The 22,776-nt window shown below is 40.8% G+C and overlaps 1 protein-coding gene and 1 long non-coding RNA gene across 3 annotated transcripts; one reads left to right on the top strand and one right to left on the bottom strand.

Annotated features, from left to right (window-relative positions):
- Nucleotides 1–1,667: 1,667 nt before the first annotated feature.
- Nucleotides 1,668–18,193, top strand: LOC146274014 (uncharacterized). Of its 2 annotated transcripts, XM_084704484.1 has the most exons (3): nt 1,668–3,474; nt 8,369–8,808; nt 17,987–18,193. In XM_084704484.1, the coding sequence occupies exons 1-3, from the start codon at nt 3,282–3,284 to the stop codon at nt 18,017–18,019; spliced, it is 666 nt and encodes a 221-aa protein (XP_084560610.1). In that variant the 5' UTR covers nt 1,668–3,281; the 3' UTR covers nt 18,020–18,193. The 2 variants fall into 2 exon arrangements, with proteins under 2 accessions (XP_084560610.1, XP_084560609.1); XM_084704483.1 differs by lacking the exon at nt 17,987–18,193 and having other exon boundaries at nt 2,346–3,474; nt 8,369–10,591.
- Nucleotides 6,057–7,816, bottom strand: LOC146274015 (uncharacterized). The gene is made up of 3 exons (XR_014766538.1): nt 7,115–7,816; nt 6,978–7,032; nt 6,057–6,191 (listed from the first exon to the last, which is right to left on the bottom strand). It is a non-coding gene; the product is annotated as an uncharacterized LOC146274015 (long non-coding RNA).
- Nucleotides 18,194–22,776: the final 4,583 nt, after the last annotated feature.

Below are 22,776 nucleotides of genomic sequence, written 5' to 3'. Positions count from 1 at the left end.
TCGCGAAGGCTTGTGACTTTTAAAATATGGGTCCCCAGAAAAAAAGTTTGGGAAACACTGGTCTAACGCATACAAATTCAAATTGGACCATCACTCAACGCTGCAGTAGGCCAGGTGTGATTCCTTTGCAAGACAAGGGAATATGTTAACATGTTGGACCACTGTTAGAAAGTTAAAGATGTAACTGTTATCCTGTATAAGAATGATTCTGTGTTCAGCATTCCTTGAGAAAGGGTTACCCCCAAATCTGAATTTTGGGTAACATGAGGCATATGTAAACAAGGTGACCTGGGCTGACCACTCTCTCTTACTGGAGAGGCCATACAAGATGTCTGGCCTCATATGTGTTGGGTGAATCATGTTGTCAAGCTGACAGGGGTCAAAGAGCACAAACAAACTCACACTCAAACATGCACGCACACATGTGCGCCAGGTCTATGCAAGTGAGCCAATGAAGAAGAGCCATGGGACATTTGCATGCCTTTGTCTTAGCCAATAACAGTCAAGAGCGGTTCTGTTTAAATAGCTAGCTAGCACAACAGGCTAGCAGACTAAATTTGTAGCACAATGGCATGTGATGTTTTTGTCTCCTTGTTGGTCGGCAGCAAGCATTAAAGCTTTCTTAAACTTGTTCACTGACTGACTGTGCAATGCTTGATAGATAAATATTTCTGACAACCACCGCAGGCACAATCTCTGTAAACCCTGTAAATATACATTTTACAACATTAAAAGTATTACTAAAATGTGATACATAAAATAATCAACAAAATCATATCAAACATTAAAAGCTGTTTAGAACTATATTTACAAGAACACAACTTTTAATTTCAGAGTCTTCCTCGGGCCACCTTCCTCTTCAACTGTTGAGACCACCTCTCCAGAGGTGTGTCATTAAGGTGTGATTGTCATTTTAGCATTCATGCCAAAAATGACTGTCCCAGACGAGTGTCTGGGTGACCAGTGACAAAGGGACTGTATCATTCAGGTCTCTGACAAAACAGCCCTACAACCATCTCACAGTCATGTGGTTCACCATCATCTGAGGTGGGCAACAATGAAGCTGGATTCAATGGGGAGCATCTATAGATCGTAAAGTTACTTTGAGTCAATAAAATCAGTTCATAATTTGTGCTCTAGTGGCTGACAGGTGTTGAGTTTTGTTGACCAACAGAAGAGCGCTTACTGCATGAAAAACCATCACTGCAAAGAAAGCTTAGTTATTTTGGTAACAGAAATCTACCATAATGCAGACTTACTGTCAACTTCAATTCACACTGCCTTTAATTTAACATCAGTGTAGAAATGTGGCCTGTGTTTTATATGTTCAACCTACAAAACTAAATGCCTATTAATGGATGTAACGTGATCTCACAAGACTTAGAATAATTTAATAAATGAAAGCTTGAGAAGTGTGTCTAAAATATATTTAATTGAACATCTGCCTTTGAAAGGGCCATATTAATAGACCTATATACAAGACGTTTCCATCAGATATAAGTGGGGGTGAAACATAGAGTCACTGAGGACTTTCATTGTCCCACAAAAGCAGTCTGGCTTGACGACACGATAAAAAAAAGAATAATGGGTGGGTTTTACAAAAGCTTCTGAAGGCAAGACTAATATTATTTAAATATATATAATTTCCTATTGTGGTTATCAGTTATCAAGTATTAATCTTCGTCTTTGCTCCAGATAGGGTGAGTTCAGGTAATGTGGGACATCAGGTAAAGTGGGACAGTTATGCATTTTGATGATTTAATATGTGCAAAACTGACATCCCATCACCAGAGCTGATCTTGACTCGTAAATACAACACTTCTAGTCACTATGCAGTGGTTTTTATTTGTCTGACATCATCAGAGTAGGCGTGATCTGGCTTGACAAGAGGTCTATACAGAAAAAACGCATCGAAAGTTCAGCGGCATGACATTATATTTCTCAATGATAAGGCTGGGAAAGGAATTTAAATGAAGTTACAATGAGTACTATTGCAGCATATTGAAGGGGTTTAACCACTGATTGAAACACACAAAAACATTTGTAAAATAATGCTTTATTAGAAGAAAAAAAGCATTTAATGTGACTGTCCCACATTACCTAATCATGTCAGTTAATGTGGGACAGCATTTTTAAGGTAAAGTGGGACATCTAGTATTGCTGTGTTTATGCTATAAAAATAATTTAATTCGACAGTTGTCAAATGTTTTATACCAATGCATCATACTGCACTTAAGTTCCCAACTAAATAACAACTTACACTGTCATTGAACCAGCGCTTTCAGACTTCAGACCGCAAACGTTAGTCCAACAAAATGCTAACGCAGCGGGACTAGCTAGCTAGCACATAGACTGCAGATCACTAAGGCTTACATCAGTTACACTTTATGCCTATTGTATAAGTCAACCCCCACAACTAAATTAATCTTGCCACACCCTTGCACCTAGTAGTGTTGTATATAAACTAATAATTATTATATCAGCAGACTAGGACGACAGACAATGACTGTCCCACTTTACCAGACAAGCTGTCCCACATTACCTGAAAATGCTGCCTGAGTGAGAGAGGGGGTCATGTTATGTTTGAAAGTGTGTAGCTTCTAAAATATTGTGTATTCCCATTTCATTCCAGCATGAAAATGTTCCTAAGCCCTAAAACGATTTACAAAAACACCACTGGGGCGAGTTACCAGTTATTTTGTAAGTCTACTGGAGCCTCTACCAAAAAGTGTCCCACATTACCTGAAATCACCCTATACATGTCAACATCTATGCTCACGCTTAACATAATATAATATTTGCCATCATGTCATCAACGGATAATTTTAAATAACGGGAATAAAATATGGCTCGTGCCCTGAGCCTATCCGCGAGCACATCTGCAGGCAACATTTATTGACGTAAGCAAATAAATCAAATCAATTTATTTGTATAGCCCTTTTTACACGCAAGCATGTCACAGAGGGCTTAATAAATGGTCTGCTAGTTTACCCATTTCAGATTGGTTTTGAACTTGACAGGAAAATGTATTCTATGAAAAAGCTAGTATTATGACTCAGGTTCGAGAATCGAACAAAGAAAATTGGGGGAGATAGTTTTGGGTATGTCGATAGGGAAATGCAATACCACCTACATCCACCGGGGCCGTTGCCTCAAGCAGAGGGGTCTGGTAAGTTTGAAGAAGCCAGTGATTCACCGGAACAACTTGACTTGTTTACATCCGGCTAGAAAGACCGAGCAGAAACTTCCTCCAGCTCGTTTCCGAGTTTTTCACCACGAAAATGTCTAAACTAGATGTGTTCAGGGATTTTCTTACTGAGCGGCTAACAACGACAGTTTTGGAGATAATCGGGGCCGCTGAAAAATCGTTTGCCGAGTTCGAAGAGGAGATCTCTCGTTCAAAGGAGGAGAGCACGCGACTGCAGCGGTTGTTGGACATTGTTAATCAACCTGAAACCATGCTTCACCGAACAGGTTTGATATTAACTACTTAGCTACTAACCGAGAGTGAGGTCATGCCGGGAAATATCAAACTGAGGCTGGAACGTATCGACCGATACGGCAAAGCCGAGGTTTGATATTCTGATTCACGTCTTTCGTAGCACTCCGCAAGTAGTCCGGTAACTTTTCGACCCCATCGTACTCCGTTGCTTAGCGACGTCAGCTGATTTGAAGCCTGTAATCTATTATAGTCTGGACTGATAACGAGGACGTAGAATATAGCGATTGCGAGGGAGCTTAACGACTGTATTTCCAGTTTTTGGCATATGATGATATATGCACAGTATTAAAGAAATATATTGTTCTGCAGTTATCTAAAGGTAGGACATGTGACGTTATCCTGTATTCCATGCTGTCAGGACATCTCCCGTCCTGCACTCCTGTAAACAATCAGCACTGAATTTTGATTTAACATTTGAGGTGGATATAAGGTGTTTATGGAACAATTATCACACAGTGCAATCGCAAATAACACTGCTGGATTTAATCTTCATAATAATGATGAAATCGAGTGAAAAAAACGTGTGTGAGGAAAACAAAATATATAAATATTACGAGTAATTGTTCTTCCCACATTTACTTTACATTTATTCATTTAGCAGACGCTTTTAACCAAAGCTACTTCCAAGAGAGCTTTACAAGTGCATAGGTCACTGATAATAACAACAAGATAGCCCCAAAGCATTGCGGGTAGCCAAAAACAAGAAGCACACATTGTGAACAACCCAAAAATAAGTGCCAAAGGGAAGAAACCATAAGAGCATGTGGTTAAGCAAGTTACAATTAAACAACATGAATCTCTAAGTGCAAGTGTACCTGTAGGAAAGCAATAAAAATAGGATTAACTAAAATAGAATACAACAGTTTAAATCAGCTACCACTAACCAACAAGAGAACTAAGCAAGAGTCATTGTGATCCTTGAGGAAACTAGCATTGGGTTCAGCAAACCATTCCTAAGTACCGTTTTACTCCCGGAACAAGTGCGTCTTGAGCCTTCTCTTGAAGGTGGAGAGACAGTCTGTGTCTCTATTTACTTTCTGCAGTCTGACTACAGTACGGTCATCTGCGTTGCCAATTACAACAGTTTCCAAAATGTGCGTAGGCTTACGGTGCGTTCACACTGCAGACTTTTTTTACCGCTCTGCACCGCTGGCCTTCCCACAGTGCTCCACGCTCGGGGGCGTGTTAAAAAAGTTAATGAAGAGTTGTAGTTCTCTAGTAAGGTCACTGTTGTAGTTTGTGTAAAACGGTGTCATGGACAAGTGCGCACACTTGGGTTCATGTATTTATAATAGCGATCATTATTGATATAGGTGCTCATGTCTTGATCAAAATACAGATTTTACACAACATGATGCAAGGAATCGGATACGCTGACGAGATGTTGCATGATCATGTCAACTAGGCTATAGGCTACAGTACTGTACAGAACTTCAAACATTTTTTCCAGTAACATTCGCTCGGTTATGGCCACTACACATTTACTGTATGGCTAGCGAGTGACTGCCAACCAGCATTTCGACGTTGAATGTCAATCGTGTGCCGTGTGAAAACAACTCGTACCATTTAGAAAAATTTAGACTTTTATAATATTTTTGGGAATATAAAACCTCAAACAGACACCAGAGTATATTAACAGTGTCTGGTATACTTCAACAGCCTTTACTTTTTGAATGAAGTTTCAAATAAAATGATCGAAAATCACTAATCTTTGAAAATAGCTTAAAGGGGCGATTAATTGCAAAACTGATTTTACCTTGTCATAGTTGAAGAATGACAGTTTGGTGGGTAAAATAGACATACAGTGAACCTCAAAGTCCATTGAAACCTCTTTCCTATCAAAATTTCACTTTTTGAAACTGCAACTTGCAAACGCTAGCTTTTGAAACAGTGCAAGTTGTGCCGTGCAGCATCAACATTCCGCCCTCTGGTTTTCTGGTTCGGGAATATAAACGGATGTTGCGTAGATCTCCAACACTTTTTTAGCTAGCGGCGCGCTGCTCTGTACTTCCACAGAATTACAAAGAATAACGTTTTTCTAGCATATTGAAAATTGACACTTTTCAGAGGCTTCCTAAGGAACCAAACACTCGACGGGCTAGTGTGGGATGTTGTTATTCAGAAGATCCCTGTACAGTTCAACCCTCAATTACCCAGCTAACAAAATGACGTCCCCTGAACGTCCCCGAATGTTATCAGGACGTCGCAAGGGAACGTCCCCATGATGTTTTTTTGTAGGGTCCCCTGAAAGTCCATGTAACGTCCTCATAACATTTAGTGGACGTTCAACTTTCGCATACCAAATGCAGAATCAATTTCTCAACCTTAATTTATAGTCACATTTATGCATTTAATGTATATTTTTGTATACAAAGTATAAAATGCATATTAGCCTATAGTGCAAAACTAAACTGAATGTGTTCACTTAAACTCAACAAGGTAATTTAACTTCTTTATTTAAAAAAATCAACTTTAAGTATAACAGGCTGCTGCTAAGTATTGTGTATTGTAACTTATTATGAGTATACTTGTAGAAGAAAAAACACGATTTACAGTATAAACAAACACTTTATTCAAATGCATTATAAAAGCCTGAATTAATTTTCTTATATTTTAATTGTGTCAACCCCTTCTCATCGTCTCCCGACTCCTCCTCCTCGTCCTCCACCAGTTCGTGCGGAATCAACACCTGCAACATGAATTAGCTACAGTTAGACAGCAGTTCAAATGCAAAGAACATTAAGTGGAAGTTTATTTTATCTATATGCTCCTGGAGTTATTTTTAGGACCGTAACAAGTGAAACGGAAAACTTCCCTGACCTTCAGTATCCAGATATTTACAACCATCTAGCTAGTGCTAATCAACTTTCCTTCATACTCATCGTGAACATTTGTCCGACGTAGCAACGTAGCATATCATTATGCTACTTTTCTTGCAAAACGTCTTGGTTTATTGTAGCTCTAGTCTAGAGATAACTGTCCAAAAGTAGCTTACTACTCTACAATAGAGCTAACGCTACTTGACTTGCTAGAGCTTTAGCCTTTTTGTATTTTCTGTATCCTTAAAGACAAGACACCACTAGTGTGTAGGCATCCGATTTCAAGCTAGCTAGTTAGCTAGTGTTATCGAGAACATTGTTAGCAATATAAGATGTAGACATATCGATGAGTTACTTTCTTTCGTTGCTACTGCATATCTTCTTTAAGAAATTAACCTAAGAAACGGTTGTGGACGATAATGGGGCCCCGAACGTTGGAAATTTAGAGTGGACGATAATAGGGACCTTTACACTAACTACTGTACAAATTAAGATGATACTGTACGACGTCTCAACTAAGCCGACTTAGAAAACTAGTGCCAACTCAAATTGGCTAGAAAATAATATACATTCATCTTCGATATGGCTATTTCACGTTGGATAAACATACAAATACATAGATAATAGAGCTAAAGTTTGTATTAAAACATATTTACCTCAAATTCTGTCCTTCGGGTGGCCCACCTTCACAGGAGTGCGCTAAATAGCCAACTACACAAAAAACACTATTAAAAACACAAAAACAAAGAACAAAACTATCAACACAAAAACTTAAAGTTGAAGATATATTTACACAAATTGATTATCCAACGGTATTATAGCTATAAATGAAGGATGCGGGATCAAAAAGTTTTGCTGTCTCTCAACGACTTCTTCACTCAACAACAGGGCTCACGTCACGAGCGGTGACGTCCGCGAGAGATGTGCTGTAATAGGCTAGTATGGAACATTTCTAGAGACACAGCTGGTGCTTGGATAGGCTGGATCCAGCTTAGATGTTTTGTTTCAGTACATCCCAAATTATTTATGACTATAATGTATTACTTCGCTCAAATGCAAGTTATTGGTACCATACATAAACAATTGATTTAATACTGTACAGTTTCCAGAGTGACAGTAGGCTATAGCTCGAGCAATTCACATCACAGAATGACACACAAACGAAAATATCAGTTTGGAACTTAGATGGTTACGTTATGACCAACGAATGACGTTCTGGAACCCCCCGAAAGTTTTAAACATAATGTCATATCATAACCAACCAGGGACGTTCCTGGGACGTTTCTGGAACGTCCCGAATGTCCCCCGATATTTTTTAACATAATGTTGTATCATAACCAACCAGGGACGTTCCTGGGACGTCCCCTGAAAGTTTAAAAATAAATGTCTAAATTGTGACCTTTTAGGAACTTAAATAACGTCCTAAGGACGTCCCGAGGACGTCCTAAGGATAACGTCACGGTATAACCTATAGGGGACCAAATAGGAACGTCACCGAACGTCCCCAGGACGTCCCTTGTTAGCTGGGTACACATTTGACAAATGTTAGCTAGACTCCAGCTTATCTGCTTTTTATCAACGCTGATTTGCAAGGAATGCAAGAACAGCTAGATAGCGAGAACATCTAGACTGTAAGCATGTTTAGCTTGCTAACGCAAGAGCATAGGTACAGTAGCTAGAATGTCTAATGATTTAGCCAGTTAATGGGGCTAACGTTATTTCATGTTCCTAACTGTTTCATTCAAATAGATAACCTGTGTTGTCATGTAAAAGATGCATGTTTGTCCAGATCTATTTTACAGCACGATAGCTAGAGTTGATTCACAATAGTTTCTGTACTGATGTAGGCTAGTGCTGTTACCCACCTAAGGCGATCCTGTTTGCGTTGACAATTGAAGTGGAAACCACTAACGTAATCATTTCAAATGATTTCTAGTCAATCTGTTGAAAACAGTGTTGTGTAGACTAGACACAATAGATGTATTTGTATGTTTTTATTGCATGTAAATGTAAATCTAACTGTTGTCTTGCCTCTTCTTCCCAACAGATGTGCAGCAGCTTTCTCTCCTGGAACCCCAACAGATTAAAGAGGAACAGGAGCTGTGGACCAGTCAGGATGAAGAGCAGCTCCAAGGACTGCAGTCTGAAACTACACACTCAGTGTTCACTTCTACCAGTGTGAAACATGACTCTGATCAGGAAGGCTTTTCTGAAGTTTCACATCTTGACCAAACTGTTAAAGTGGAGAACAGAGAAGGAGACTCTCTACCCAGCAACACAACTGAGGAGCAAATCAAAGCAGAGCCTCATGTACAAGACTATGCAGAACCAGAACCAGGCAGTGACTCTCAGCCCCTCTCTGTTGTAGCTCCAGACTGTCCTACAGCTCAGAGTTTGGAGAAGGAGGAACATGGAGTGCTGCTCCTTCTGAACAGAACACAAGACAATGAGGTTCTGCCAAGGGAACATATGCCACAGAGACGAAAAGTAAGAGTAAAAAAAATACATCAATGTCAACAATGTAACAAACGGTTTGGTCAGAAGAGTAATCTGGTTGTGCACATAAGGACACACACAGGAGAAAAACCGTATCACTGTCAACAATGTAACAAAACTTTAAGTTCAAAACAAGCTTTGTTTTTTCATATGAGGACACACACAGGAGAAAAACCGTACCAGTGTCAGGAATGTAACAAACCATTTGCTCGAAGTGATACTCTAAGTGAACACATGAAGACACACACAGGAGTGAAATCCTATCAATGTCAACAATGTAACAAACGGTTTAGTCTGAAGCATAGTTTGGTTAGTCATATGAGGACACACACTGGGGAGAAACCTTATCAATGTTGTGAATGTAGAAAACAATTTTCTCAAAGTGGTTCTCTGTCTTCACATATGAGGACACACAGGAGAGAAAACGTATCACAAACGTATCCACAAAGCTGCTGAGACCAACTTTTGGTGGGAATGGGGAGAAATCTTGAGCTAAAATAAAGGATGGGGTTGACCTTGCTATGGATAATGTCAACATGCTTACTTAATACTAACAATGCCCACAGTGATAGGGGAATGGATCTCTGCCAATTATTTAATCATTGAAATATTATATAACAAGGTATTATGTTAATAGTAATATGTTGAGTTTTAGACATACATTTTTTTCCATATACAATTTAAGATGTTCAATTGTAGGTTGTGTCACTAATTAAATAGGTGTATGTTTAGCTCATTGTCAGTCTCTTACACGTGCATCTCATAAACAAATAGCAAAAACACAAAGTCTGCAGAGAGCATATTGTTTGATGCTGTAATGTGTTCTGCTGATGGATGGCTGAGGTATAACTAGTTCTTCTGTGCAGCATAGCTGCAGTTTCCCTGTGGCTAAGTATCATAGAGTTGTCAACCTTGATCTCCTGTGTTACTGGGTTGTTTCTGTAAGTGACCTTATCCCTGATAATTCTACTACAACCTGTACCTGACAATACTATTTTTAACCAAATTATTTTTAAGCTCATTAACATAAACTCTAGTTTCTAAAATGTCTTATGTTCCCAGGCGGATTGACAGCAACAGACATTTTAGGATGGCTTGACTATCCCTAAATTTTCACAGATTTAGGAGCTGATTTTAGTGCTGAAATGCTTTGTGAAATACCATTACAGTAAAAAATGTGGAGTCCTAAAGTTAGGACTTACACGCCCATTATTTTAAAGAGTTTCTCCGAAATCAGCAAGTTAGGGGCGCCTTTGAGCCTTAAGATGTTTTGTGAAAACAGCTTCAGATCTTTTGCAGGAAGGCTGAAGGCTATACGATGCAAGTACAAATATACCTGGGCTGTTTTACTTTTAGTTACCTGGCTTCACTAAGCCTAACCAGGGGTTTTCCTGGCTCAGAATGGGCTTTTGAGGGGTGACTATGCAAACTGACTACGGCCCACAAACTGTAAAGGTAATAAGTTACCTATGCTAGAAATGTATGCATTTTCTTGTTATTTATGACCATTTGATACACAAAAAATGTATTCCTGCTTGAATAAATGAAACCCCATTTAAAAAAAAAAACTGGTTTCAAAAAAGAATTGTGCAGTATTACATTGGAAAGGGTGGAAGGGAGTTACTTTGAGGTTAATGGATGTCTTTGTCCATGATGCTGTTGTGCTCAACTGCATCGCTAGGAAGGATGAGGAATGTAAAGCAAATTCCTTATTTGTGTACACTTACTGTAAATGTAAATAATAGTAAATGAATAAACCTGATTCTGATTCTAATGTAAGGTGAGCATCATCCCACTGCTGATCAAGCAGACATCAGACCATGTACTGTGCTGTGTTGTACTGTAGTGTAATGTTCCGTAACAACTAGTAAAAGAGCATCGTCTCACATCTACAACTCTGACCTCACTGTCACGAGGAAGCGTCACATTCACCCGTTGTGAACGCGTTTACTAAATCAGATGCCATCTACAGTGACAAATGAAGTGTGTCCAGCTGATGAGGCGTGTTGAGGCCTGTTTGCTCCGTTCATTGTGAACGTCTCCCAGGAGACGACCATCAGTTCAGGGAAGGTGTTTGTTACCACGGGCTACGGCATCATCCCTTCCCACAAGACCTTCAGCTGCAAATGACCCTTAGAGCTGGCTCTGCTGCAGCTGGTAATGACCCTTAGAGTTGGCTCTGCTGCAGCTGGTAATGACCCTTAGAGTTGGCTCTGCTGCAGCTGGTAATGACCCTTAGAGTTGGCTCTGCTGCAGCTGGTAATGACCCTTAGAGCTGGCTCTGCTGCAGCTGGTAATGACCCTTAGAGTTGGCTCTGCTGCAGCTGGTAATGACCCTTAGAGTTGGCTCTGCTGCAGCTGGTAATGACCCTTAGAGTTGGCTCTGCTGCAGCTGGTAATGACCCTTAGAGCTGGCTCTGCTGCAGCTGGTAATGACCCTTAGAGCTGGCTCTGCTGCAGCTGGTAATGACCCTTAGAGTTGGCTCTGCTGCAGCTGGTAATGACCCTTAGAGCTGGCTCTGCTGCAGCTGGTAATGACCCTTATAGCTGGCTCTGCTGCAGCTGGTAATGACCCTTAGAGCTGGCTCTGCTGCAGCTGGTAATGACCCTTAGAGCTGGCTCTGCTGCAGCTGGTAATGACCCTTAGAGCTGGCTCTGCTGCAGCTGGTAATGACCCTTAGAGCTGGCTCTGCTGCAGCTGGTAATGACCCTTAGAGCTGGCTCTGCTGCAGCTGGTAGGAGACGGGGAGAGAGAGAAAGTGGGGGAAGAGAAGGGGAGGAGGAGCAGTGGCTGTCTAATGCAGGTATGCACAAATGTGGTCTGCCATATGGTAATCAACACCGGGCCTGTAGTTAGTATCCTAATTGTAACAGAGTTCATTTTAAGTATACTGGAAGTTTTTTGGGTGTTTGGACTGGGTCACAAACATGCAGAACGAAGCTCATCATGAGTAGCGCAAACTCAAAGCAGTTCAATCAAGCAGGCCCTGTTCCTTTCTCAGAGTCTGTGAATCAGTGATGTGTTGGTTGTGGACAGAAGCACAGTCTCTATCTATGGGCTGAGTACACCCCACCCTGTTTCAAGTTCAGTTCAAGTTCAAGTCTTTTACTGTCAGATAAACAGAACAACACAGGTCAGACTGGGCACTGACATTTTTAGGACAAGACAACGCGAAGCAACCTGGCATAACATATAAGTATAAGTATACCTAACATTGATGACATCTATGATATGCAAACATTTAGTAAATCTCCTAATATACAAATATTATACACTATTCAATACAGTTTACTAAACCTCTAAATACCCATAATACACATAATTACCTATACCAACCTTATAAACCGATAAGGTTTATATATACGCAGACTGGACTACAGTTTCTTTCCAAGGGGCATCAGGCGTCTGAATGAACATTGATATGGACATTGATACACTATCGACACTCACACTAGTCACTTTACACACTGTAAATTCAGCTACTGGTTGCACTTTCAGCTACTGGTTGCACAATCAACAATATTGCACTAATTGTACCCTACTTGTCTCATGGTTAGTATAAGTTATAGGTTAGTATAGGCAGGGGTGAAAGTAAGCCGGTGTTACGTCCCAACTGGTTCCCAATTTAACTGGTTCCCCAGCTGTGCGTGCACCTATCAGTCTGCATCTATCACCAGATTCGTCACAAATTCACAAACATATTACTGGCGATTTTCAAGTCGGATCTCATATTTGCTGCGGCAAATATGAAAGTAGGCCTATAGGCTACGTGCGCACTACATTAGGCTACCATTCGCGACAAAATAAATGGAGACAAAATAAAACATTTGTAGGCTCGCATGAAGTGGGATTCGATCGCACTAGAGTAAAAACATATACGCACTAGAGTCTGTTGATTAACACCACGAGCTATACTAGCTCACAAAATGTAGCTGAATCGTTAGGTATTTCTTAACTACGTTGGCCTTCAGGTAACATTTTGAATTGGCTTCTTCTAATTCAACTGGTTCCCATAGACACTACCCGAATGTAGGCTTATTATGCACGTATTTGGGGTTGTTTCGAGGCAATAGCCGTATTTTCCACGACATCACAGCTCCTTCTGACACCACATATTACAAATTCATACTAAGAACGTCGCTGCTAACCCAGACAATACGATCAAAATACGCGTAACACAACATGGAAACATTCGTTTCCTATGCGATTTCGTGTAGCCTATTGCTGAGTGTTTCTTCGCTATATCTTTTGAAATCAATTCATTTCATAATTGTATATTCTGAACAAATGTAGTAAGCACTACATTACAGCCATTCACGCCATAATAAATGGAAGCTAAGAAAATAAAAGATTCGAGTGGTATTCGATCACACGAGCAAAAACACATGCAAAGCTACAGTCCTGTGCATTACACCGTGAATTACTGAAGCACGTGAGTGTTCCATGAATTCAGTGAAAAAGTTATTAACTACGTTGGCCTTCAGGCAACAAGTTGTTTTGGTTCTTCTGTATCAACTAGTTACCGTAGACACTACCAGAATGTAGGCTAGGCTACTCATCACGTATTTTGAGTTGTCTCAAGGCAATAGCCATATTAACCACAACCACCATTTGTTCAGAATATACAATTATGAAATGAATTGATTTCAAAAGATATAGCGAAGAAACACTCAGCAATAGGCTACACGAAATCGCATAGGAAACGAATGTTTCCATGTTGTGTTACGCGTATTTTGATCGTATTGTCTGGGTTAGCAGCGACGTTCTTAGTATGAATTTGTAATATGTGGTGTCAGAAGGAGCTGTGATGTCGTGGAAAATACGGCTATTGCCTCGAAACAACCCCAAATACGTGCATAGTAAGCCTACATTCGGGTAGTGTCTATGGGAACCAGTTGAATTAGAAGAAGCCAATTCAAAATGTTACCTGAAGGCCAACGTAGTTAAAAAATACCTAACGATTCAGCCACATTTTGTGAGCTGTTATAGCTCGTGGTGTTAATCAACAGACTCTAGTGCGTATAAGTTTTTACTCTAGTGCGATCGAATCCCATTTCATGCGAGCCTACAAATGTTTTATTTTGTCTCCATTTATTTTGTTGCGAATGGTAGCCTAATGTAGTGCGCACGTAGCCTATAGGCCTACTTTCATATTTGCCGCAGCAAATATGAGATCCGACTTGAAAATCGCCAGTAATATGTTTGTGAATTTGTGACGAATCTGGTGATAGATGCAGACTGATAGGTGCACGCACAGCTGGGGAACCAGTTAAATTGGGAACCAGTTGGGACGTAACACCGGTACTGGCCGGTACGCCGTACCGGAAAGAAATTACGACACACTCACAGGCCGTTGCGACAAAGCAAGCAAAACAAGCAATTGCTTGGGGCGCCGAGCTGGCTTGGGGCCCCAAGACAACGACTGGTTAAGAATAAAATGCAACGACAAACGTGTGAGCGCCCCTTTGATAGTCAATGCAGTAAAGTGCAATGACACCGTTATCTGGATCCCCCTCAAGAGGCCCCTCTCATGATCTGTGCTGCTGGCAAAATACAAAAACCTCGTCGGTCGGCAGTCATCATGAAGCGGAATTATGCTTCAGGAAGCCAAAAAAGGAAGAAGAGAAAGGAAGAGGAGGATAATAAAAAACAAGATCGTGGCAGTGCCGCCGCTCCCATAACGCGCACTACGCGCTGTGCGTAGGGCACCAAGCCTGAGGGGGCACCAAAAAATTGCCAACTGAAAAATCATCATAGTTATTATAATTATAATGCCGATATTATTTCAATAGGCCTATATAACTATTACGCACCTTTTAGGCATGTAAATCACAAAACAGGCAAAACAAGAGATATATTTAATTGCTCAAAAAATGTTACGACGGTGACCCCCCCTCCCCCCCACCCCACAAAAAAACAAATACACACTCAACTTTCCAAGCTCGCCGTGGGTGCCCTTTCCTACCTCAGTGGCCTGACGAATTTTGACAGTAGGCTAGGTAAACTTTTCGAAAATGGCCTCAAAAAGACAACAGGAGTCAGGGGCAGAAAAAGAAATAAACTGCGAGATGATGCCCGTGCATCACTTTCAGGTAAGTCCATGTTTAATTATTGTTAAATACGGGAAATGTGCTGCTAACTTATAGTTAGCCTATGCATACACCTCGAACTAGCTGACGTTATTGCTAATTTTAGCATACTCAAATATGTTATCTATGCATTTGAAATAACTGACGCCAGCTAGATGTTACTTTACTGTACATTCTATGATACTTTTATATTCGATTGATCAAATAGTTTTTAAATGAGTAATAAAGGTGGAGAGCTCCTTGGCTGCATGCTTTCAGTTTTAAATGTTTATAATTAATTTGGAAAACCATGCTAAGAAACGTAAGGGTGGGGCTGAAAAATTAAGAGACAAAAATACATCACCTTCACTAGACAAGGTTTTACCAATTGAAAAACAGCTGTTTATTTAACATATTTTGTTTATGCTCCAAAAACTATTATGCACTCAAATAAAGGCCCCAAAATGTTGCTCGCGCGCATTGCGCGCTCGCATTAACAACGTAACTAGCATCATATCAAACACAGAATGCATTGACAGGGTAGCTGTGGTGGGGGGGGGGGAGGGGGGGCGGGGCATCATAAAGGAAAGGAATTATGCGTAGGGCACCAAAATGGCTAGCAGCGGCACTGGATCGTGGTAAGTGATAAATTAAGCCCTACACTGGATAAAATAGCCCTACTTGTCTTGGTGTAATTTTGCAGCAGGTAGGCTAGCAAAAATATGTTTATGTTAGTCCGTTAAACAGAGACTTAGTTTGAACATGCCGCAGTGCTGTGTCCCGTGTTGTTTCAATAGATCGGAGTAAAAAAAAAACAATTGACATTCAACAGTCATTCTAGCGGGAGCGGGCTGCGGGACACATTTTTTTCTGCCCAAATCAACAAAGCTGCCATATGATGGTACTTGTCTCTGCCGATTGCGCACTCGCATGTGCTGTACCTGATTGCCTGACTATCATCAAAAACAGATACAGGTGGGTTAAAGAGTGATACTAGAGTGATAAGAAGTCCTAGTGAATGCTTGATAAGTAGACTATAATACAGTAAATAAACAAATAAATAAATGATAAATAATTAGGCTAAGTGACATTTTCGGCGCGCGCGCATTACACCTGTATCATAGTACCACCAAGAAATAAAAACTACTTTCACCCCTGAGTATAGGATATATGTGTATTATAGGATATGTGTGTATTATAGGTTTAGAATACCAACTGGACCATCGCTTGTGTCCGTTTGAACAATTTCATCAAGCCATTCGTGTCTAAAAGTGTAAGACTGCCCCTTTTTTGGGGCACCTGTAAAAGTAATGTATGAAGTGGGCTTCGCCGCATTTGGCCAATCAACTGAACATTACTAGTTTACGAAAATAATAAAAAAACAGATTTTATTTTGTGCGCGGTCTGAAAAATCTAGTGTGCAGGTCCTTCAACTGGTCTGCGCGGCAATTTAGAGGGAACATTGTAACCTAGGTTGTCTTGTCCAAAGAATTTCAGTGCCCAGTCTGACCCTTTGTTTTTTTATGCATCTGACAATAAAAGACTTGAACTTGAACAAGTGTGCAGGCACAGTATAGAGCTAAATGAAGGGCCAGCATTTAGAACAAATGACCAAGGATTCGCTAGGAAGGCTTTGGTTGATGTGTGAACACTGCAGGCAGCTGGACTGTCTCCGGAGGAAACCATGCTACTGAAGGAATCAGCATCAATGCCAGGACTAGCATTAAGTGTCATGGCTAACATCGGCTATATGAATGAATGAGTAATCGCATGTGAGTGCAGAGTAACCAAGCATGAAGAATAACTGAAATATAAATCTGGCAAAACAGTGGTTGTGTGCTGCTGCATGAACGCACGATGCTATTGATGTATGAGGTAAAAATCTGCGTTTGTTTTGTTAGTCTAATAATATAACCAAATAAGCTGTCAAAAATGTATGATTGTCTAACTTAGATAAGAGTGAAAGGGAATGCTGAAGGAATTAAGTTCAAAAGAAACCCATGTATACTACTGACTGCATGGTGAACGTTTAGTGAATGATTGTACTGAATGTATGAATAGGATATGGAGTCTGCAAATTAGTAGTTTTGTATTGTTGTGGAAAAAAAACACCATACTGTTGTAATTATGAAGATGGTTAATGATTGTGGACTTAAAGATATTTGTAATCACTCTTTGGTATATGATATATTATTGGAAACCATATTATTACAAGTTATATTATAGGAAACCAGATGCAAAGCTGTTTGCTGATTATTGTTATTCCTAAACAATAGTCGGAGACATGAAGCCCAAAAATAAGGTTTAAAGGATGAGTGGGGGAGAGGAGCATGTGTATGCCTTCATAAAGGACCAGGATGCATAGCTGTAACTTATGAGACATATTTGTGGCCTTACGCCCAGAAGCCTAATGCAGCTGGCTGTTCAAGGTCAGAAAGAGCCTAATTGGAAGAAGTGTCTATGTAGGAAAGTACCTGTTTTAATCCCCTGACACAAGGGATCCGCTTTGTAAGAATGCATAATGTCTATGAAACCAACAAAATATCGTACCATATTAACATACAATGGGGAGAAGACTATATAAGTTAAATTGTCCGGAGAAAACTTCAGTCTGATCCCGGGATCACGCTCACGTTCTATTGGCAATCTTTGTTACCTGAGAACCAATAAAACACTTTGCATCAACCCTGCGGAGTTCCAGTGCTGTTTTTAAATTTTGAGAAGTGACTGAAGTCGTGCAGAACTTTTGTTTCATCAGTATGCTAATACGTCAACACATTATAGAATAACAAGAGAACAAAGGGTGGTTGCACTTGAAGGTACCAAACTAAGCGTTGAGTGAGGTACCCGACAGGACAGTTAACATGTTAACTTAAAATATCATGTGTTGATGTTTAAAATAGGTTAGATAAGAGGTCATTTTAAGAAATAATTGTCAGGTGGAACTAATACATAAATGTAACATTGTTTTTGCTTTAAGGCCTAGTGAAGGTGCCCCAGACCAAGAACCAAATTATATCAAAGGTGCATCAAATGTTATGAACAAATAAAACGCATATTTGAGCATTTTGACAAGAAAAATATTTTTTCTGTTTATCAGGGATGCCCCACAGATCACAAAATGAAGAAATGAAGCATGATTGGGCGTTCCGCAGGAAGTGGAGTGCCTCTTGGCTTCTGATTGGGCGGGGAGAGTAGAGGGATAAACGGAGACTGCAGGTTGTTTAAATAAAGTATATTGTCACAAAAGGTGGTTTATCTTGAATAAAATAAAAAGGTAATTAATAAAGATGGAAATGTGTTCAAATTGTTTTGTTTCCCTGTTATTCTTAATCCGACCTTGCCAACAGAGGGGGACTGACATGCATATGACACACACAGTACAATGAGATCACTGAAATGAAGTGATCAGACCAACCCATAGATGAGCAATGATATCACCTTAATGAGGGGATACATAGATAACCCCCCCCAGATAAACAATGAAATCACCCAAATGCAGTGAAGGGCTGTGCATTTCACGCCTAGGCCTTCAGTGACGTCATACTTAGTCCTACCTAAATTAACCCTTGTGTTAGCTTTGGGTCATTCTGACCCATCAGTCATTGTGACCCAACGTCATATTGCGATACCGTTACCGCATTCAAAAACAAAGTGAAGCATTTTCTTCTGCCTTCGGGTCGTCATGTGACCCAAAGGCAGCACAAGGGTTAATACACCTCATGATACCATCAATATGACACCACGGCTCGAGAATCCATACAGAATCACACTTACACATTACATCACCTTAATATAGGCTAGTGGAGCAACACTTGGGCCAAATGAGGGCATTAGATAAACCCCCAGATAGCAATGAAATCACCCACATGAGGTGATTATATAGAAGTGAATGGAATCCATAAATAGCTATGGACAAGGGCATGAGCCTTGACATAAACACCATCCACCATTGCATCATTTGACAGTCAGTGTAAGGAGATGGGGATTACCATTTCTAGATAATCATACAGTACTTTTAAGTGTTTGTCTCCATTCCAAGCGTTTTCAGCAAATAGGCACATTTTCTTTAGAAAACGTACCTCATCAAGTTAATTAGGCTACATCAGGGACGGACTGGGAGTATAAATAGGCCCTGCACTATGATCCAGACCGGCCCACCAGAACCGGTCCCGCATATGCCACCACAGCGAGCGCCCTGCTAATGCATGCAATTTCTGTTTGATGTGATGCTAGGTAGGGACTTCCACACTTAATGTGAGCATGTGTAGCGCGAGAGCCGTTTTTTGGGGCTGATTGGAGCGAAAAATCATTTTTGGAACTTTATGTAAAACAAACGAACATAGACGTTTTTTCAATTTATAAAACATTGTCTAGTGAAGGTGTTTACGTTTCTTAGCCTGGTTTTCCATCTTTAGGTTGTCTTTACTAGCTAGCTTTCAATCGGTCAGTGTCACTGTTGTGTATAAGCGGCACAATGGGCTGCATAGCCGTGTTGCTGGCCAACTGTGTCACTCAATCTTCTGCCGACATTTTTATTAGTAGTCAAAAAATGATAAGGCAAGTGGCCCTCCGGCCCAGAAGTTGTTTAGCCCATTGTAAATTCTCCCGGTGCTCCCGATGGCCAGCTAGGCCGCTACTGGGCTACATGCTTCATAATCGGTTTATGCAGCAGAGCCATTGAAATTGAAAAATGAATATTTTTCTATGGCTCTGGGTCTATGTCAAGCAACGAATTAACAAACTCCACCACAGCAAATGGCCAGTGCCAGGATCGAAGTAGCCAGTGAACTGATCACTGGAACAGCTTGACCTATTGACATCCGGTTAGAGAGAAAGCGCGCACAAAGAAGGGGAAAAAAAACGTAATCGACCTACGGTTTTGTAAACTACTACGATTTTGAAAACTACTACGATTTTCACCATCAAAATGTCTCGACTAAATGTGTTCAGGAATTTTCTCAATGACCGATTAACAACAGCAGCTTTGGAGATTTTCCTGGCCGCTGAGAAATCGTTTGCCGAGTTCGAAGAGGAGATTTCTCGTTCAGAGGAGGAGAGCACGCGACTGCAACGCTTGTTGGACATTGTTACTCAACCTGAGATCAAGCTTCAACCAACAGGTTCAATTAATAACTACAGTTGATTATAATCTGTTGTATCTATATTAATTCTTCAATTATATATTTGGTCTAGCACGGCCATACCTAGCCTGGCTCTGCCCTCCTACGTACTTCCGCTCAATTTGGATTTCGCTTCTGTTCTAGGTCTGGGAGTTTGACTGTGAAGTCGGTTTTCAGAAAAAAACAATATTTTGTAGGTCCAATCAGCGAACAGAGGGAGTGGCTGAGAACGATGACGTAAATGTCGTGCACTAGTTTGAGTAGTTCAGTAATGGCGGCGGAGAAAGATGCGAGCTAAGTTATTCTGTGGTTGTGGCAATGCTTCCGAATATCCATAAATTAAAGCCGGAGCAAGAACATTCCTTGCTGAGTTTTGTAGGTGGCCATGATGTTGTAGCCCTCCTCCCCACGGTGTCCGGGAAAAGTTTGATTTTCCAGCTACGCTCCGTTACAGTAGTGGTGAAGGAATTGGCTAAGACGAACGCTTGCGATTGGTTATGGCAGATCAGAGTGGCTCTGGGCAGATCCAATAGTTTTAAACTTCAACAGAGGACCGCCTTCAAGCAAGTTAACGCTTGTCAATGGAGCGATCCCAGACCCTCTGTACAAATGAAATATATGAGGTAGGGATGGGCATTCGATTAAATTGTCTTAATCGAACGTCTGGAGAACTAACGATCGATTTTCGATTAATCATTAACATTTTTATATTAAAATTCACTATTTATAGGCTATATTAAAATGCAGTGAAAATAGAAAAAACACAACCTGCTTTCGCATTGAGATCTGTATTACAAGAAGAATAACTATTTCTGTATCTCCTAGCAATGCCGACAGCTAGAAGTTGGTGCTCAAACACAACTGACCCTCGTTTTTTTCCGGCTAATTAACAAAGCTTCATAAAAACCTTCACCCTCAACAATACTTAAGGGTAGCATATCCATCTCGATGGACTTGCAGATCCAGTGTTTCCCCTATGTTGATTTTGTGGCGGCCCGCCACGACAACATTTCTGCCGCCACGGTATCAGAAATAGGGCTGTACAAGATTTTAGGCCGTCTATGAGCAGTGATTGTTAGAGTGCATGTCGGAGAATAGCAAAGACAGATTGAGATTGTGTGTGTTCGTCTTGCGTGTGTTCGTCTTTGAGAACTGTAAATCGTATAACTTGTTTTCAGTTAATTAAAGCCTACTGTAACAGCAATAACAGCTGTTATTGTAATAGTCTACAGTTATTGCAAATTTAAGTTAACTGGTGATTTTCGTTGTTTGTATTCTCCCCCTGCTAGCATAATTGCATGCCTGTTGATTCAATAGCGATTGCTGCCCTTGCTCACGTTTGTATTTTCTGTGCATTATTATGCTGAAGTAGTTTTAATTAATAGTGGGTATATTGTTATTATTTTCTACCGAATGCTTAGCCTATCAAGATCAAATGAAGCCAACAGTGTACATGCTTTCGAGTACCTTGATCGGTCAGGCTACTGACCATTTACAATAAGTTGTTACGTCAATTATTAATTGGCTAGCGGTCCTGGTGGGCGATAAAGAACAATTAAGCATGCTTTGATAGGATCAGTTAGCATCACATAATGGTGTTTAAATGATTTGGCAGTAACAGAGAGTGGTGTGGATGTGTATTTAATATGTGGGGAAATAAGCAAACCTGTCCCACCACCCTGCCCGGTTGAGTGGGGTGAGTGAGTGAAGGAGTGGTTGACGGAGAGAGCAGCTGGAGTTGCAGTGGTCTCTGGGTGGATCCATGTCTCTGTCAGTGCAAGGGCATGAAAAGAAGCATGAGATGCAAACGCCGGGATGAAGTCTGCCTTGTTCACAGCAGACTGGCAGTTCCAGAGCCCTAAAGAAAGAGAGAGGGCAGGTGGAGAAGATCTGGATAGGTAGTGAAGGTTAGAAGTTGACCGTATATACTTTGTGACATATCTACGTCTACGGGTAGTGTAATGAACAGGAATGCTAAGGAAACACATGCTAGCTATGAATAAGTTCTAGGTAGAATAAAATATAAATAGGTTGATACTTATCAAAAGAGGTGATCCGGCCCCGTCGGTCTTCCTCGATAGGTAGACTCCCTGTCTTTGTTCGACCAAGTCTTCGTGCACCGAGGCTGCCAGGCAAGGCTGCCTCTGTAGTGCTACGCGGCGGCGAGTACCCTGAAACTCGAACTCTAGCTAGATACTAAACGGGTTGGATAGCTGCTGTCTCTCAGCTCTACCCAGACACAAGATTTAGCAAAAACACAACAGAAGCTACAAATTTAAAGTCACTTACTTCGTTAGGAGACCGTCACGATACACACTCAGTGAAAACACAATTTGCTCAGCACATGAGAAGCATCAAAGATGCCAAGAAGGCTTACAAGGAAAAAGTGGAAGACCATCTCACTAATATTAATCCAAGGAGAGTGTGGCAGGGAATCCAAAACATCACAAACTACAAGAACAGCAACGCCAGCACTGTCCACGCTGATGCCTCACTGGCAGGGGAACTTAATCACTTCTTTGCCCGTTTCGAGGTCAACAGGCCCACCACAATTGGGTGGAGAAGGTCCACACCTTCAAGTTCCTAGGAGCTCACTTCTCAGATGACCTCTCATGGTCTGCCAACACCTCAGAGACAGTCAAAAAGGCACAGCAGCGACTACACTTCCTGAGAGGACTCAGGAAAAACAACCTGGAGTGTAAACTGATGGTGGCCTTCTACCGCACCACTATCGAAAGTATAATAACCTACTGCATCTCTGTGTGGT

Source organism: Hypomesus nipponensis, chromosome 9, assembly GCF_054491055.1.
Source record: "Hypomesus nipponensis isolate SF chromosome 9, ASM5449105v1, whole genome shotgun sequence".
Classification (NCBI taxonomy): Eukaryota; Metazoa; Chordata; class Actinopteri; order Osmeriformes; family Osmeridae; genus Hypomesus; species Hypomesus nipponensis.
The sequence above is the reverse complement of the archived record's forward strand: the minus strand, read 5'-3'. Positions and strand labels throughout refer to the sequence as shown.

Bases quoted from the DNA above. Each gene is read 5' to 3' on its own strand.
- LOC146274014 (XM_084704483.1), top strand. From the start codon at position 3,282: ATGTCTAAACTAGATGTGTTCAGGGATTTTCTTACTGAGCGGCTAACA. The intron at 3,475-8,368 runs GTTTGATATTAA...TCTTCCCAACAG, and splicing joins AACCATGCTTCACCGAACAG to ATGTGCAGCAGCTTTCTCTC.